The sequence below is a fragment of the Nanorana parkeri genome, unplaced genomic scaffold, assembly GCF_000935625.1.
Source record: "Nanorana parkeri isolate BGI_ZX_2015 unplaced genomic scaffold, ASM93562v1 scaffold96, whole genome shotgun sequence".
Taxonomy (NCBI): Eukaryota; Metazoa; Chordata; class Amphibia; order Anura; family Dicroglossidae; genus Nanorana; species Nanorana parkeri.
In genome coordinates, this window is record NW_017306364.1 from 542,494 (window position 1) to 560,420 (window position 17,927).

A 17,927-nucleotide genomic window follows, 5' to 3' on the forward strand; every position below is an offset into this window, starting at 1 on the left:
TCTCATGTGTCTCATCACCCATAGAAATGTATTGCCTTTCCACTTTAATGAGTTGATCGGCCCTATTGCTTTGCCTACAGATGCTGCTAAGGCCAAACAAAGCTGCCAATCTGTTCCTACCCTTCTTCCACACTTAGGGGGTAATGTATAATGTGTTCGCGCAGCATATAGCTGTTCGAACGATGTGCACAGCACAATACTGCCATTAGATGGCATCGAGGACCATAGGAAATGCTCCATCTAGTGGCAGTAATGATGTGCAGTGAACATCTATCGCACTGCTGTGTGCGCGATGACTTCAACAGGACTTAGACCACTGGAGCCAGGGCCGGATTTACTCTCTCTGCTGCCCCATGGCCAGGCTCCTCAATGCGCCCCCCTCCCAACCCCCCCCCCATCTAATTGTAGAAAACAATTACCTGCCAAGCGCCTGGAAATGCATGTCCCAGGCATCAGGAGATAGGAATTCCACAACCCTGCTGCCCCTCTACTCCCTGCTGCCCCAAGGCTGGGCCTTGGTTGGCCTTGTGTGAAATCCGGCCCTGGGGCTAGCTGTAGTCTGGACCTCCCATGGCTTTGAGTACTCCAGCGTCCACAATGGTGCCAGAGTGGATAAAATTAGGTGTTTTGTACCCTACTATTTTGGTAAAAGACAGAGTGTTCCTTTAGTCAATTGATTGCAGAAAAGAAAATGGCTCCATTCAGCAGCTCTATAGAATGGGGGGTTTTATTTTTGAATGGCGAGCTGCATCAACAGCAGCAGTCCTGGAGCACTTTGATACCTTTCGCACCTTATGATTTTAGTGCAAAAAGTATTAAGTTGTTCCAGGGCTGTTGACACATCTCGCCATTTTAAAATAAAAACCTCCCAATCTCTGCATTGACCAATTTATTTTTCTGTGCATTTGCAATTGCAGCCGAGCAAGGCTGTGGAGTCAGCGGCACAGCTAGAGATTCTTCCATTGCCTTTAACTGAATGCATATACTTAACAAAAGTATTATTCTCCATATTGCAGGATTCTGAAACGCAACAATTATCAAAAACTGGGACCATGTCACGCAAGATAAGTGTAAAATCTATGGGACAGGCTCAGAACTCATTTGGGTAAGTGTAGCCTAAGATTGATAATTAATTGATATAAGATTGATATTCAGAATTTTAAGTGGTGTCTGAACCAGGTTGGAACTGTAATGGGCAGGGCTACTTTAAAATATAGCTGAGACTGCCCCTGCCTTAAGTGTGCCTCCTGGCTGACATGTATAAACAAAACCACAGAAAGTGTATAAAAGAACAGTTCCCTACACAAATTATGCTTTTTTTTATCCAGTTGGTAGAGCAGGTCTCACCTTGGATAGATTTTATGATGCATGCTGTTTTGCTAGGTATCTTTGTGAGTTTAGAATATTCATGTTCTATTTGTGGTGTAGTATTGTGCAAAGGTGACCAGTCTGGAGGGAGCTGCAAAGCCATGGCTATTATTACTCACTACAAAGGAAATATTTTAATAGGTTCTTCTTATTCAACAATGTTTGTTTTTTACAAGATAAAATAGTACAACACAATAATACAACAAAAGGAAGAGAGGGAAAAAAAGGGAGCAAAGACTATAAAGAGAGAACTTGTGTACATATGTCATAGGAACAATAAACAGCAAGGCATATGTAAAATCCTTGGATCCGATCCTTGGATAATAAGAGCCATGTACATAGGATGTTTTGCACTGTCAGCAAGGCTCCATGGTATAAACATCCAATAACCAGAAGCAACCTCATAAAAAAAAGAAAGAGGGAAAGAGGAAAGAAAAAAATAGAAAGAAGCCAAAAAGTGAAAGGAAGAAAAGAAGTAACCTATGGTTAAAGTCAGGAGGCACAAGGGTCCCAAGCCAAAAAGTGAAGAAAAGAAGTGGCAGAAAGGATGGATAAAGGTAGGGAATTGAGAGTAAAGGGGGAGGGGAGGCATCCCGGGAGTGTAAGGCAATCCGAATGTCCAAAAATGTGTCTGCATTTCAATTAGGAATTAAACGAATCATAGGTCTAAGGGCAACTCAACCATCAGCCAACCAAAGTTGCCTATATTTTTCAGATATTGAGTAACCTACAGTCAAAATTAGGAGGCAAGTAGCATGCATCCCAGGGGTTCCAAGCCAAAAAGTGAAAGGAAGAGAAGAAAAGAAGAGGCAGAAGGAACCGATAAACAATGGGAGGGAGAGTGAAGGGGGAGAGGAGGTATCCCAGGAGTATAATAAGGCCAACCACTATCAGACAACCAAAGTTGCCTATATTTTTCATGGCATGGAAGGCATCCCATGGGTGTAAGGCAACCCAACCATCAGGCAACCAAAGTTGCCTATATTTTTTAGATATCGAGTAACCTATGGACAAAGTCAGGAGGCAAGAAGCACGCAACTCAGGGGTCCCAAGCCAAAAAGTCAAAGGAAGAAAAGAAAAGAAGAGGCAGAAGGGAAGGATAAAGAAAGGAATGGAAAGTGAAGGGGGAAAAGAGGCATCCAAAGGGTTTAAGACAACCCACCTATTAGGCATTTGCCTATAGTTTTCGGATATTGACTAACCTACAGTCAAAGTCAGTGTGCTACCAAGGGGTCAGAAAGCCAAAAAGTGAAAGGAAAAGAAGAGGCAGAAGGGAACAATAAGGAAAGGGAGGGAAAGAGATAGCGAAAGTGAAGTAAGGGGTATAAGGCAACCCAGCCATCAAGCAACCAAAGTTGCCTATATTTTTCAGATATCTAGTAACCTATGGTGAAAGTCTGGAGGCAAGTAGCATGCAACCAAGGGGGTCAGAAGCTAAAAAGTGACTCGAAGAAAAGAAGAGGCAAAAGGGAAGGATAAAGAAAGGGAGGGAGAGTGAAGGGGAGGGGAGGCATCCTAGGGGTGTAAGGCAATCCATAAACCAAAAACGAAAAGATTCCCCGGAGAAACAGTTGATTGATTAAAACATGCATAGATAGAGCGTCCCTTACGGGGCATAACAATTACAAATCACTGTAGGTCTGTAACTAGGCATAACATATGAAAGAACAGAGGATGGTCGCAAACACTATCCAGTGCGCTGACCAAAGAAGTTACTTCAGACCATTATTAGAGAGAAATAAAAAAATATTTTATTGATAAGTGAACTATGCATGAAAAATATTCCACCAACTCCAAAAAAAGCACCTTAAAATAGACAACGTTGTCTCTTCATTCATGTAAAACCACATTCATACCCAAGGGGTTAGACTTATTTCCACCATCCAACATATACACAGTATCACCATGGATTATTCTGCCCATCAGTCACATGGAGACTTGATTCACATTGGTGTGTATTTCCTTCACTGGTTTTAACCAATCTATTCTGGGCGTTGTATGCAGAAAAAACCTAGTGAATGGAATTGTGAACTGCCTATATCCGTATTATCAAGCAAGTTCATAGAGAGATAACCATATCTCGGTTTGTGCGTGAAGTAACATTATCTCGTTTTTTTAAGTGTTCGCCTGTCGTAGATTATAAACGTAAGTTCAGAGACGGTCTTTGGATTGTTTCTTTTCTCTTTTGGTGTCTTTAGATAGACAGCATAGATGCAGGACTCAGATGGACTCATCCACCATCATTAATCTTTCTAGTATATATAGAGTGTCCAATTTGCTTGACAGCAGAGTATCTAATGATGTTTTCCCGATCCTTGGCTCACAGATCTATTGAACAATGTTCAGGCAGAATTACAATTGTAACTTAAACGTGTTACTCACGATCACCCGGGATTGATTGTCGAGGAGCCGGTTCATAAACGCTGCACGTTATATCAGGTATCCAATCTCAATTTTTGCAGGAACATTTCCTTTTAAGTGTAGCGGTATTGCTCAGAGGTTGTGCAGTGGGTACTGACTGGTTTTCCCCTTTGGTTGAAAAGTCCAGTGACTGAAGAATTATTAATCCATGGTTTTTGGTTAATTCAAGGGGGCAATGCTGAAAATATATTTTGCATGCTCCGCGATGGTTCAAGCTAACCCGCAAGCCTACAGAAACGTTGATGCGTTTCGCCCCTCCTCCTGGGGCTTCGTCAGGAACTACACATGGGGTAAGGATGTAACCTTTTTATAGGAAGTCCAATTGTTTCGTCTATTAACCCCTTCTGGTTTGACACCGATATTTTTTGATATGGATGGTTTGTACAAGAATCTTTCACCAATCACCCATTCCATTATTCTTACAGCTAAATATATGTGTAGGTTATGTCAAAAAATATATATATAAAATATATATATATAATATATATAGTATAGAAATATACAGGAAAGGGGGGTCTATGTGAGTCAGGTATATCAGGAAATGTGGAAATGTGAAGAACACCTATAGGGCTCAGCAATTCAAATATAATACAACATTCTCTAATTCATTTATAAGAAAACTTGTAAGTTAAACTCTGCGTTTAGTCCCTTCGGGGCTAGAGTATCCAATCTATACATCCACATTTTTTCTTTTTGTTTAAGGATTTTATCAAAATCCTCCCTTCTAGCTGAGGGATTTAATGCATAGATTCCTTTAACTTTTAACCCTTCAGGGTTGCCATTGTGGTATTTGTCAAAGTGTTGGGCGATGGGACTATCCATGTGTGCTGTTTTTTTATGGAAGTTTTTGATATCCCTCAAATGTTCGCCCAGCCTGACACATAGTTGGCGCTTCGTCTTGCCGATGTAATATTTGCCACAAGGGCATTCCAGTTGGTAAATTACCCTGCTTGTAGTGCAATTAATTAATTGTTTTATGTTGTAGTTCTTTCCCCCATCACTTGTGCAAAATGTTTTACTTTTTTCCACAAAAGGGCAAATCTGGCACCTACCGCACGGGTGCATGCCTACCACCTTTGGTTTTTCCTCCCTTAGCCATGTATCTCTGGTAGTAGATTTATACTCTGAGGAGACCAGTTGGTTCCGTAGGTGTAGTATATGCCAGTGTTTTTGCAGAATTTTATTTAGCTCCTCCCATTGTGCACCAAATTGAGTTATAATGCGGACACCGGGGAGCATGCAAAATATATTTTCAGCATTGCCCCCTTGAATTTGCCAAACACCATGGATTAATAATTCTTCAGTCACTGGACCTTTCAACCAAAGGGGAAAACCGGTCAGTACCCACTGCGCAACCTCTGAGCAATACCGCTACACTTAAAAGGAAATGTTCCTGCAAAAAAAATCGAGATTGGATACCTGATATAACATGCAGCGTTTATGAACCGGCTCCTCGACAATCAATCCCGGGTGATCGTGAGTAACACGTTTAAGTTACAATTGTAATTCTGCCTGAACATTGTTCAATAGATCTGTGAGCCAAGGATCGGGAAAACATCATTAGATACTCTGCTGTCAAGCAAATTGGACACTCTATATATACTAGAAAGATTAATGATGGTGGATGAGTCCATCTGAGTCCTACACCTATGATGTGTATATAAAGACACCAAAAGAGAAAATAAACAACCCAAAGACCGTCTCTGAACTTACGTTTATAATCTATGACAGGCGAACACATAAAAAACCGAGATAACGTTACTTCACGTACAAACCCGAGATATGTTTGTCTCTCTATGAACTTGCTTGATAATACGGATATAGGCAGTTCCGAATTCCATTCACTAGGTTTTTTCTGCATACAACGCCCAGAATAGATTGGTTAAAAAAACCAGTGAAGGAAATACACATCAATGTGAATCAAGTCTCCATGTGACTGATGGGCAGAATAATCCATGGTGATACTGTGTATGGTGGAAATAAGTCTAACCCCTTGGGTATGAATGTGGTTGTACATGAATGAAGAGACAACGTTGTCTATTTTAAGGTGCTTTTTTTGGAGTTGGTGGAATATTTTTCATGCATAGTTCACTTATCAATAAAATATTTTTTTATTTCTCTCTAATAATGGTCTGAAGTAACTTCTTTGGTCAGCGCACTGGATAGTGTGTGTGACCGTCCTCTGTTCTTTCATGTGTAAGGCAATCCAACCATTAGGCATCCAAAGATGGGGAAAGTGAAGTAAGGGTTATAAGGCAACGCAACCAAAGTTGCCTATTTTTTCAGATATCAAGTAACCTACGGTCAAAATCAGGAGACAAGTAGCGGGCAACTCATGGGTTTAAGTTTAGGCATAGTGTCCATACTGCTCCTATTTATGTCACATCTAAGTAGGTATATAGGGAAAAAAGTTTAGGAGTTTCTCCTACTATGCTATGCTATGGTGGACACAGGGACAACATTTCCAATTTGTCAGTTCCTAGACTGTATATTTAATGCATTATAAACCAGCCCCATTGTGTAGCAATAATACAACTGCTGCAACTGAACCAGTAACATGCTATCACTGTGTGTTGATACAGGAGAAGCTGTCGGATAAAAGATCCAGTTTCTCCCCCGGTGGTTCCTGATATGTTTCCATGGTCAGAGTGAGTATTTTTTTAAGTTTTATTTGTATTTTAAAATTCAGTCCAATCAACACACAACTAAAAAATAATATCTCAATTATATATAAAAAGACATGACAATCTCATACAAACAATTAAAAACAAATAGTTTCCTAAGGAATATCACTTCATATGCACCACAGACACTCCAAAAGTGGCACTCCTGTGCAGAGATGTTCCTGTTTTGGGACAGCAATGTATGCACAAGCAGACCGAGAGTGATTGTCACTGTGATAGGTTAACTGAGCAATTAACCCTTTATACACACACAGTAGTCCCCACCACTTGTGTTAATGGACACTCATACCATTCACAGCATCTGCTGTTGCAATTCTGGACTTTAAAGAAAATATCTGCATCATATTGCTACACCCAGACAAGAATGTAACAGAGTTTTACTCTACAACAGCTCCTAAATACTTTAATTATTAGTTAGAGCAGGGCTCAAAATTTCCACCCGCCCGCTCGCATTTGGCGAGTGGAAATAAAGAGAGGGCGAGTGGAAATTCAGTCAGGCACGCGGTCACGGATCGCGTACCTGACTATGAGAGCAGCCGCTCCTTGCTGTCCTGTCCTGGCTCCGTTACTTTCGATCGATCACCGGAGCTCTGACAGTTCTGAGCCCCGTTCGCAAGGATGGATTAGTAAGGTCTGCAGACCTTACTGCAGAGAACGGAGCTCAGAACTGCAGAGCTCCGGCCGAAAAGGAACGGAGCCAGGACAGAGAACGGTGGGGTATTATTTTATATGGGGGGAGGCAGAGAACAGGGGGGAGGGTATTTATTTTATATGTGGGGATGTGGAGGGCCGCAATGTTTACATTGCTTTATCTTAATATTGTTGTTGTTAATATTTATTTTTGTAACTTTATTCTGCCTTCAACATTTAAAAGTGTAATTTCATAAGATAATTTAAGAGGGTGGGTTTAGGGGCGGAGTTAAGGCCTAGGCAGGGTTGGGGTTAGGTGGGGCAACTGGTGGCGAGTAACTCTTAAGGCCTGGCTAGTAGTTTAGGACTTGAAATTTTGAGCCCTGAGTTAGAGCATTCAGAGATTCAGCCTAACAATTTTTAAATACTATTTTAATGAAAAAAAAGAAAAATGGCACAAGAGGTAAAGTTTGTCTGGTCTTTGATTCTGTGCAGAGTAAAATTTGCTTGGAGTAAGTCAAATATGATGGATGTCAAATGAGAGCTGCAGCTGCCAAATGCAACGACTTTTTGTTGTCCATTGAGGGGGTGTTCCTGATTTAATCACATCTAATCAAAGTGTTCGAGAGGGAGGGCTGTGTCGATAGGTGTGCTGGTGTATTTTATAATGTCCCAGTGGACATACCCTTTATGCCAGCTATCCTAAATACATCCTATTTCCATACAATAAAGTTTCACAATCTGACAACCAACATATTGTTTTACAGAATAAAATTACAATTTGATACCAAATATGACCTAGATCTTATTAATATTTCTCTTTGAGAAACCGAGCCATGGAGGGAGCCCAGTGGCTGTCAGTATTAGGCACTGGTGCTTTTAGTGGTGTACACCCTTATTTTGGGGAATCCTCTTAAATCACCACTTCAGTACTATAAGACATCCAGGCTGGTATCAGCATACCGGGAGTGCTGCAGGGTTCCTGCTCACTTTCCATGGGGATACCAGGAGGAATTCCTAGTGTGTGAGACTGATTATTTCTAAAGGGGTGAGGAAACCCTTTTTAAAATGTTTAAATGTTTTTTTAAATCTTTTTATTTAAATAAAAATACATTTAACTTTTTTAGTTCTAAAACTGTATAAATAATGTAATAAAGAAGGAAAAACAACTAGCATTCAAATGGCAGCCTAAACATTTTTATATTGGTATTCTATATACAACGTATCTTCTCTCTGTAATTCCTTCTATTCTCTGGTATTATTTTAGAATCCCCAATGGAACATCTTCCAGTATTCCTAATTCCCCCAGTGTGAATAGCGTTCCTCCTTTCTCCCCTCTACTAGCCTTGTCTGAGCACTGTGACCCTTCTGTAGATGAAAGGCAGATAACAAGATCAGGTGAGTAAAAGTGTCTCACTGCTGGCCTCTTTTTTGAGTCTTGTTCTATCATCTAGTGATGCTCAAAATGTTGAAAGCTCAAATTTGTCTGCCAACTAAACACATCTTCCTTTTTATTTGTACTGGATTATGTATATGTGATGTCTGCTCTAGGCAATTATACTTACCCTGTACTTACTCTCTCCATGGTCCAGCAATATCCTAAGCTTCCTCTTCCATCCTTCACGAATGGTCCTCTTTGGGCAAAACGATACTCACACCAGGCTGCCTATTTCCTTTGAGCCCAGGCTGTCACTGACATATGCCCTTGGGGGAGCATCATCAAATAAGCTAGACTTACAGGACTGACCTCACCTGCACTCCCATGTGACTCATGAGCACTCCTCAATCCAGGACGAATGTCCACCCTGCAGAAAAAAGAAGTTGCCATGCCGTCACTGGTCTCCCTTTTTAGGTCCATTTTAAAAATATCATGCAGTAAATGGCCAGTCTTTAGATTATTAAGGAGAACCTGTTATTAAAATAAATAATGCTACTGATGCAAGCTTATCCTATCCTTATTGGGGTTGGTGGCCAATTAAGAAATTAAAGAGTCGGTATAGGTGATCTGACTACTGAATTGGCCTCTTTTACACCACAGAGGATCTCCACTGTCTCCTTGATTTGTAGAGCCAAATTGCAGGAGTGTGAATAAAAAATGCCACACTCCATTTATTAGTTTAAACACATCTGTATTCAATATAGGGTTGAGGGGACGGTATAGAAGAAGCCAACACATTTTGGGGATTCATACAAATACCCCCTTCATAATGACTTAAAATTGAATATCATTTTGTCCAGTATGTGAGAATGCATAGAGACAAAATCAGGCACTTTCAGGGGGTGAGTGTTGTGGTTTTATATTTAATTGGCATCTTGTTTGACCCTGGGAAGTGTACTGTAGATCAGTGGTTCTCAACCTGTGTAACCTCAGGACTCACAATTTTCCTTGGTCATTAAGTCGTGACCCAAGTCGCAGTGCAATGGAATGAACGGAATTAGGGTACCGCCCGTTCCAGTGCGGGCACACGAGCATTGCTTGTGCTCGTTCCTTGTGTCACCTGTAGAGGTGCAGGGAGCCAGAATGTGATGTCACTCCAGGCCAGGCACCTCTATAGGACACTTGAGGGAGCTGTTAGCAATGTATGTATGGATGGAGCTCCCTCGCGGCCATAGTTCCAGCCCATCCCACCTCAAGCTGACACTTGGCACCGGGCAGCATATTTTGAATGGCTGCTTGGCACGAGAACTGACAGTGCTGCTCTAGGGGGAGGCAGAGGAGTCTCTCACCTAGAAAAGTGGCAGGCACGTGGTGACCCACTGAACATGGGGTCGCAACCCACTTTTGGGTCACGACCCACCAATTAAGAACCAAGGCTGTAGATCATCTTCTCTGACTGACAGCTATGTCAGCCATCAGAATACATTTTTTTATTTTCACAATAAACTTTTTCAGATACTGCTCCCCTTTGTCCTCCTAAGGTCAAATACTGGTATCAGTCCAGCTCTCCTCTTCCCATATTACCCCCATCTGGCTTGATGTTTAGATGACAAGCAGGCTCATCTTTCTACTTCTTTGAACTCTGTCTTGGGAATTCCTGTGGATTTAACATTTTGCACAAAGTAATTTCCTATTGGCTCAGTAAAGTACTGGAGAATGATATCAGTGGAAGGACTAAATTATTATAATACATTTCAATACCAGTTCTTTAGAAACTCGGGATCAGCACTATGGATAGCGCATAAGGCTTCTTTCCATTAATTTTTAAGGAAAGCTTGTGCTAGGAGAAATATAATGACTGTCCATTTATAAACTCTTTTTGGTGATGCTGTTTGCCTGTCTGTTATGCTGATCTTCTGATTGCAGTACCTTCTCCATTGCGGACCTGGAACAATTATGCAGTGAGTGAAGTCAGAACTAAGTCTACCATACTAAATTGAAGGCTTGTTCTCCATCAGTGACTTAGAAGGAGATGTCAACAATGGCAGCTTTAATGTTTCTGCAAATATAGGTTTAATTTACTGTGCATGTAAAGCCCAAACTTTTTCCAGTATTGGATAGAGTAGGTGAATGGATTTCCTTTCACTCCCTGTCCTAGAACATAGCGGGAAGTAAGGGGAGCATTCTTAAACTCCCCACATCCCCAGGTTATAAGGCAGCATTTTGATGAGAGTTGCACAGTAACAAGAAAATGCATTGAAAATGACTTTTTAAAATTACATGAAGGTCATTTCCTTTTATTTTATTTTTTTATACAGTTGCTTCATACACTTAGTGCCTTTAGGCTTAGTCTACTCTCTAGTCTCAATATTGTCCATTTTCACTTCCTATACAGGCTCTAGTTTCCTTGACCTCTCTAAAGTGATTTCCTAACTCCCTCCAAGTCCCTCACAAACTAATCAGTGGGCCTGCTTGCAGGATAGAGCAACAATGATTCTGCAAGTATATCTGTTGTAATACAGTAGACATGATAAAATTATATTACCATCCTCATAGATATACTGTATAGTGCACTTGGCTATTCAATAACTTCAAGATAAAATAAACGAATGAAAATATATATAAGAAATCAACTTGTGTAAGAAATAGTATAAGTCTGTAAAAGTGACCTCTCACTTAGTGAATATCCCAGTGATAAATGTGAAATTATAAATGCAATAGTTTCTACAACCAAGTGTTGGATCTCTATAAATCAGTGACAGTATTCCATATACATTCCATAAAAACAAAACAAAATAGTGTCCATCTATATAGTAAAAGTAATCAGCAGTGATGGTCCTTATGTGAATACAAGCCCTCTACAAACGACCACACGTTCATCCAATCAGTGCTCTGTGTGAACGTTCTTCTCCCACTATGTGCTCAAGAAAGACTCACCAGCTTCTTATGACACTCTGAAATAGAGTCAGAAAACACTGAGTTCCCAATATTCCGATCAATCCAGCATGTGCAATCCACTTTAATCAATCTTCCTCCACTTCCCCTATATTCGTCCTCGTTCCCCAGGATAATCATTTAGTGATTCACCATAACCATGCTCATAGTGCAGTAGGTAAAACAAATGTTTTTATTAAAAGCAATCTATTCACATTCAGTATTAAAAAGCCGTCATATGTTCAATCCTCCTGCTTTTTCTGCATGCGTGATGGCGTCAGCAAGCCCTGCCTTAACATGTTTCATCACATAGAATTTTTTTTAAAAACCTGTGGCTGTCTGCCACTGCTTGACAGCCACTGCTTTTTGAAAAAGTCTATACTATTACGGGGGGCGTGGCTGCTGTGCCATTGACTGAACACAGGGAGCCGGCCGGGTTGCGTTCCAGAGCCCAAATGCTCTGGAACACACTTTTTGTGGTGTGAATTGGCCCTGAGAGTTTCATAAGAATCTGGCGAGTCTTTCTTGAGCGCATAGTGGGAGTAGAACGTGCACACAGAGCACTGATTGGATGAACCGGTGGTTGTTTGTATTCACAGAAGGACTATCACTGATGATGACTTTTACTATATTGATGGACACTATTTTGTTTGTCTTTATGGAATGTACTTATATGGAATATACACACTATATTGCCAAAAGTATTGGGACGCCGGCCTTTACACGCACATGAACTTTAATGGCATCCCAGTCTTAGTCTGCTGGGTCCAATATTGAGTTGGCCCACCCTTTGCCGCTATAACAGCTTCAACTCTTCTGGGAAGGTGTCCACAAGGTTTAGGCGTGCGTCTATGGGAATGTTTGACCATTTTTCCAGAAGCGCACTTGTGAGGTCAGGTGACTGATGTTGGACGAGAAGGCCGGGCTCGCAGTCTCCGCTCTAATTCATCCCAAAGGTGCTCTCTCGGGTTGAGGTCAGGACTCTGTGCAAGCCAGTCAAGTTCCTCCACCCCAAACTTGCTCATCCATGTCTTTATGCACCTTGCTTTGTGCACTGGTGAGCAGTCATGTTGGAACACGAAGGGGCCATCCCCAAACTGTTTCCACAAAGTTGGGAGCATGAAATTGTCCAAAATGTCTTGGTATTCTGATGCCTTAAGAGTTCCCTTCACTGGAACTAAGGGGCCAAACCCAACCCCTGGAAAACAAGCCCACACCATAATCCCCCCTCTACCAAACTTTACACTTGGCACAATGACACAGCATCTAGTAGCACTTAAGTAAGAAATATACACAAGAGCAAACTTTTATCATTTCTATAATGCCATCCTAACTGAATTCTCCATATATGCCACTAGATGGCAATGGGCTTGGAAGTAGTTCATCCCTGTAGTAGACTAGGACATCCCTGTAGTAGACTGGGACTTTATGATGAACACACTGAATTCTGTGTAGTGACACTAAACTCAGGAGTTAAAATTAATTCCAGTACCTTAACTATTAGCAAAAATGTATCTTCTTTGTGTATCACTCGGCTGTAGATCCTCAAATCATCTCTGAATTGGTGCTGACACTGTCCTTCCTTCTGGAGGGTGGTTACTTTTGTTCCCCATGGTGCCTGTGTGTGTTGTAAAGTAGCCATCGCTCCAAGATCACTCCTGTGATGGACTACAATCTCATGTTTGGTTCATTAATTTGTTTTGAGATTGTAGTCCCCCATGGGAGTGAGCCTGGAGCGGTGGCTACAGGGCCGGTGCTAGACTATTTTCCGCCCTAGGCAAGATCAGCTACTTACACCATTCCTTCCTCCCATCACGGATCGGCTGAAGTCTGCAGGAGATGGCTTTGTCTCCAGCGATCATCATCCAATCCTGTGAGGAAACCACTGGTCGAGGCTGCACTCAGGGTCGGACCAAGAGCATCATGGGTCTTGGTGCTGAGCAAAAGACCCCTAGTGTCACCTTTCCACTCTAAATAAGCTATTGGAGCACAGATCACACTCCAATAGCTTATTGCTCGGCTTCAGCAGTCGAGCAATGACAGCTACGCGACCGGAAGTGATGCAATCAGTGTCGCTCACAGACCCATAGAGAGGGGGAGGAGAAAGGCGAATGAACACAGGCAGCAGAGCCCGGGAAACAAGGCAGGGGTGTCGGTCGGTCGAGCAGGGTCTGGCACCGTACCAGCCTCTGGAAGCGATCTGGCAGCAGATGAGCTGCCGGAATCTCTTCCATTGTAAAGCCAGCAGCCGGCTTTACAAATGTAAACACAGTCCGTTTACACGGGCCCTCTGCCACAGTGAAAGGATCCGACCCTGGCTGCACCCTAGGTTGCAGTGTGCCCTAGCTGGCCCTGGGTGGCTACTTTACAACACACACAGGGACCATGAGTAGCCACCCTCCAGAAGAAAGGATATTGTCAGCACCAATTCAAAGATGATTTGAGGATCTAAAGCTGAGTGATACACAAATAAGGTACATAGTTGTTTATAGTTAAGGTACTTGAATGCATTTTTTAGATGTAACTCCGAAGTTTAGTGTCACTTTAAGTAGTTAGCCCCTGCATTGAAGTTACAGTGCTCATTGGAAGGACAGACTGGGGAAAAGAAGGGCACAGCTGACTTCTAGAGGCGGAGTCAGCTGTCACTTAGGGAGCTGGGGTGGATCCTGACAATTTTGTTGGAATCCTTCACAGCTGCACCATGGCTCTGTGCTATGTGGCCTGTGCTAGGCACTTGTGCCAATGGCTTTCTGCCAGGGAAGTGATGGCAACTCAGCATATTGGTTGGCCAAATCAAGGCAGGTTCTCTTTGCTTTCAGCACCCATGTAAATACTTTCTACCTGGCCATTGATGAACTTCTGAAGAATAGTGAAGTGTGCACAGTGATTTGCCTTCTGCGTGCTGTGGAAGTAGCTCAGTGGGTAGAGTGCTCATCTTGTACGCTCTAGGTGATGTGTTCAAATCTGTATGTAGAGAGGTAAATTCTGTGATTTATGAGTCCCTGTACACTTTTATAGTCCCACCTCCAAAGTTGTCTTTAGTATATACTTTTACTGAGAAGGTTTGCACATGTCCAGGCCTTGTGGTGCATGTGGTTTGATTGCTGCTTTAGAATGCTGCAGGCCTTGGCTTGCCCAGTTTGAATCTCTTCTGTGGTAACATGTTTGTTTTAGTATTCAATGGGCTCAGAGAGCCAATCTCCATGATATAGGAACATGAGCAACACATTCTGTTGTCTTCTGGTTCTGTGGTGCAGCGTGTAAGGCTCCTGGAGCCTGAATCAGGGGGTTGTGGGTTCGATTCCCAACACTGGGTGGAAAGTTGGTCATTTGATGCAGGACCAAGACCACTGGGTTGTGTGAAGACCCAGTGGAAGTGCTCAGAGCTTGAACATGTGGGGGTGAGGACCACCTTCCTTGGGAGATTTGAAGTGGTGATGTGGATCACCATCCTTGGTGAAGTAGCCAAATGATTCTGTCCAAGGAAAGCAGTGGAGTGGAGTGGAGTGGACAGAGAGAATGGTGCAAGGTTTCTTAAACATGTCCTTAATTTTAGGCAAAATAATGCAAAAGCAATTACTGGTGCTTGTTTTTCTGTGAGGCACTTGGCCTCTTCCAACTTGCCAGGTCACCCTATATCCCCTTGCCATTTAAGGTGCACCTATCTTTGCCAATTCATTCACATATCTCCCTGAACACCCAGGTCATATGGCTGGAGTTTACTTCACTGAGGTTTCATTCACATGGTGCCACCTCACAGCTCTTTGAGGAGCAGGTCCACTTCTTTAACCCCTCACCAGGTTCTTGTGACCAGAGATGCCCCTTCATGGTTTGAGTGTATGTCACTGAAGGTTCATTCACATAGTGCCAACCTCATAGTTCTTTGGTGAGAAGGTCCACTCATTAACCTCTTACCTGGTTTTTGTGAACAGTGGGTGCCCCTTCATTCACATGCTGCCAACCACCTCATAGTTCTTTGGGGAGAAGGTCCACACCTTACCAGGTTTTTGTGACCAGGGACGCCCCTTCACATTCCACCAAGCACATTGTTGCTGTTTCACCCCAAACAGCCATTAGGTAGCTTGCTCTACCTTGGGAATCGAACACTCGGCCTTCAGATTCCACAATCGTCGCCCTTCATGTGACTGAGCCACAGCCCTGGGTGCTTGAGTCTGTAAGCAGTGGTAATACAACTCAAATTCAACTGAGGTGATCAAGTAAGGTAATACAAATTGTAAAGTGCAGTACCCCGTAGCAACCAATATGAACCATACCCGGTAGGAAAGCTGATTGGTTGCTATCGGTTTCTGCACTTTATGTAACTTTCATAAATAAATCTGAAAAGGTGGCCATCTGAAGATTTGAACTCACAACCATTCTATTAGTGAGACGGCCATCCTACACACAAGACCACTGCCTCAGATGGTGGGCGGGTGCCAAAACCAGAGCTGTGATATCAAGACATACCGTATGCTTGGCGGATTAATGGTTAAATTAATCTTGGCCTCAATTACTATCTCCAGCTGGTTAAAAAAAACAAAAAACAGTTACTGTCAAGAGTCCATTGCCATGGACCAAAGGACGCCATCTCAATCGCCTGCAAAGTGCAATAACCCAGAGCCACCAATATGAAAGGCTATGTAGTCTGAAAACCAATTGGTTGCTACTGGTTTCTGCAATTTATACAACTTTAATAAATAAATCTGAAAGGGTGGTCACCTGGGGATTTAAACTCTCAACCATTTTATGTTTATGGTCAGTAGCATACACCCAACGCCACTGGCTCAGTTGGTGGGCGGGGCCAATACCAGAGCTTTGATATCATTGCCTACCAGAAATTAGTGGTTTAATGGTTACCCATTGTATTTAATTGCTGCCGTTAGACCTAGGATAACCTCCCACTTGGCTCAGTTACTTTCAAGAGTCGATTGCCTTGAACCAAAGGACACCATCTAAACTGCCTGCAAGGTCCAATAACCCAGAGCCACCAATAAGATAGGCTACCTAGTCTGAAAACCAATTGGTTGATACCGGTTTCTTAGGTTTATACAACGTTAATACATAAATCTGAAAATGTGGTCCCCGGGGGATTCGAATTCACAACCATTTTATTTTTGTGGTCAGCAGCATACACACAACGCCACTACCTCAGATGGGGGGGGCGGAGCCCAAACCAGAGCTGTGATATCATTATACACCATACGAATTGTAGATTTATGGTCAAACAGCCTCCAAAAAGCTATTCCTCTGGTTACACTCTACTTTCAAGAGTCCATTGCCTTGAAATAAAAGATGCCCTCTACCTGCACAGTGCAATAACCCAAAGCAATCAATAAGAAACGCTACCTAGTCTAAAGCCAATGGGGTTCCATTGGTTTCCGCAGTTTATACAACTGTAATAAATAAATCTGAAACAATGGTTGTATGGTGATTGGAACTCACAATCATGTTATCATTGAGGTTAGCAGCACATACACAACACCACCACCTCAGATAAAGGGCTGGGGGCGGTTAAAACCAGAGCTGTGATATCAATGCTTGCCATATAATTTAGTGGATTAATGGTCAATCATTGTGTTACATTGCTGCCATCCGACCTAGACCAGGGTCCCACTTGGCCTCCTAAAGGCTCTTCCCTTCTGATTAAACTCTACTTTCAAGAGTCTAACAGGTGCTTGTTTTTCTGTTAGGCACTTGGCCTCTTCCAACTTGCCAGGTTACCCTATATCACCCTTGCCATGGTAAGGTACACCTATCTTTGGCATTTCATTCACATGTTTCCCTGGACACCCAGGTCATATGGCTGGAGTTTACTTCACTGAGGTTTCATTCACATGGTGCCAACCTCACGGTTCTTTGAGGAGCAGGTCCATTCCTTCTTTAACCCTTCACCAGGTTTTTGTGATGATAGATGCCCCTTCATGGCTTGAGTGTATGTCACTGAGGGTGCATTCACACAATGCCAACCATCTCATAGCTCTTTGGGGAGAAGGTCCACACCTTAGCCTCTCACCAGGTTTTTGTGACCAGGGACACCCCTTCACATTCCACCAAGCACATTGTTGCTGTTTCACCCCAAACAGCCATTAGGTAGTTTGCTCTACCTTAGGAATCAAACACTTGACCTTGAGATTCAACAATTGTCACCCTTCATGTGACTGAGCCACAGCCCTGGGTGCTTGAGTCTGTAAACAGTGGTAATACAACTCAAATTATACTGAGGTGATCAAGTAAGGTAATGCAAATTGTAAAGTGCAGTACCCCGTAGCATCCAATATGAACCATACCCGGTAGGAAAGCTGATTGGTTGCTATCGGTTTCTGCACTTTATGTAACTTTCATAAATAAATCTAAATAGGTGGCCATCTGAGGATTCAAACTCACAACCATTCTATTAGTGAGATCGCCATCCTACACACAAGACCACTGCCTCAGATGATGGGTGGGACCAAAACCAGAGCTGTGATATCTTGACATACCATATGATTGGCGGATTAATGGTTAAATGAATC

General features: G+C 42.5%; 1 protein-coding gene across 1 annotated transcript in view; it reads left to right on the forward strand.

Annotated features, from left to right (window-relative positions):
- Positions 1–10,914, forward strand: part of ABI3 (ABI family member 3) — a 27,349-nt gene extending 16,435 nt beyond the window's left edge. The window contains exons 4-7 of the mRNA XM_018552709.1: positions 1,017–1,105; positions 6,372–6,437; positions 8,371–8,501; positions 10,877–10,914. Coding sequence (XP_018408211.1) covers positions 1,017–1,105; positions 6,372–6,437; positions 8,371–8,501; positions 10,877–10,914 — 324 coding nt within the window. The remainder of the gene's footprint in view (positions 1–1,016; positions 1,106–6,371; positions 6,438–8,370; positions 8,502–10,876) is intronic.
- The last annotated feature ends 7,013 nt before the right edge of the window (positions 10,915–17,927 follow it).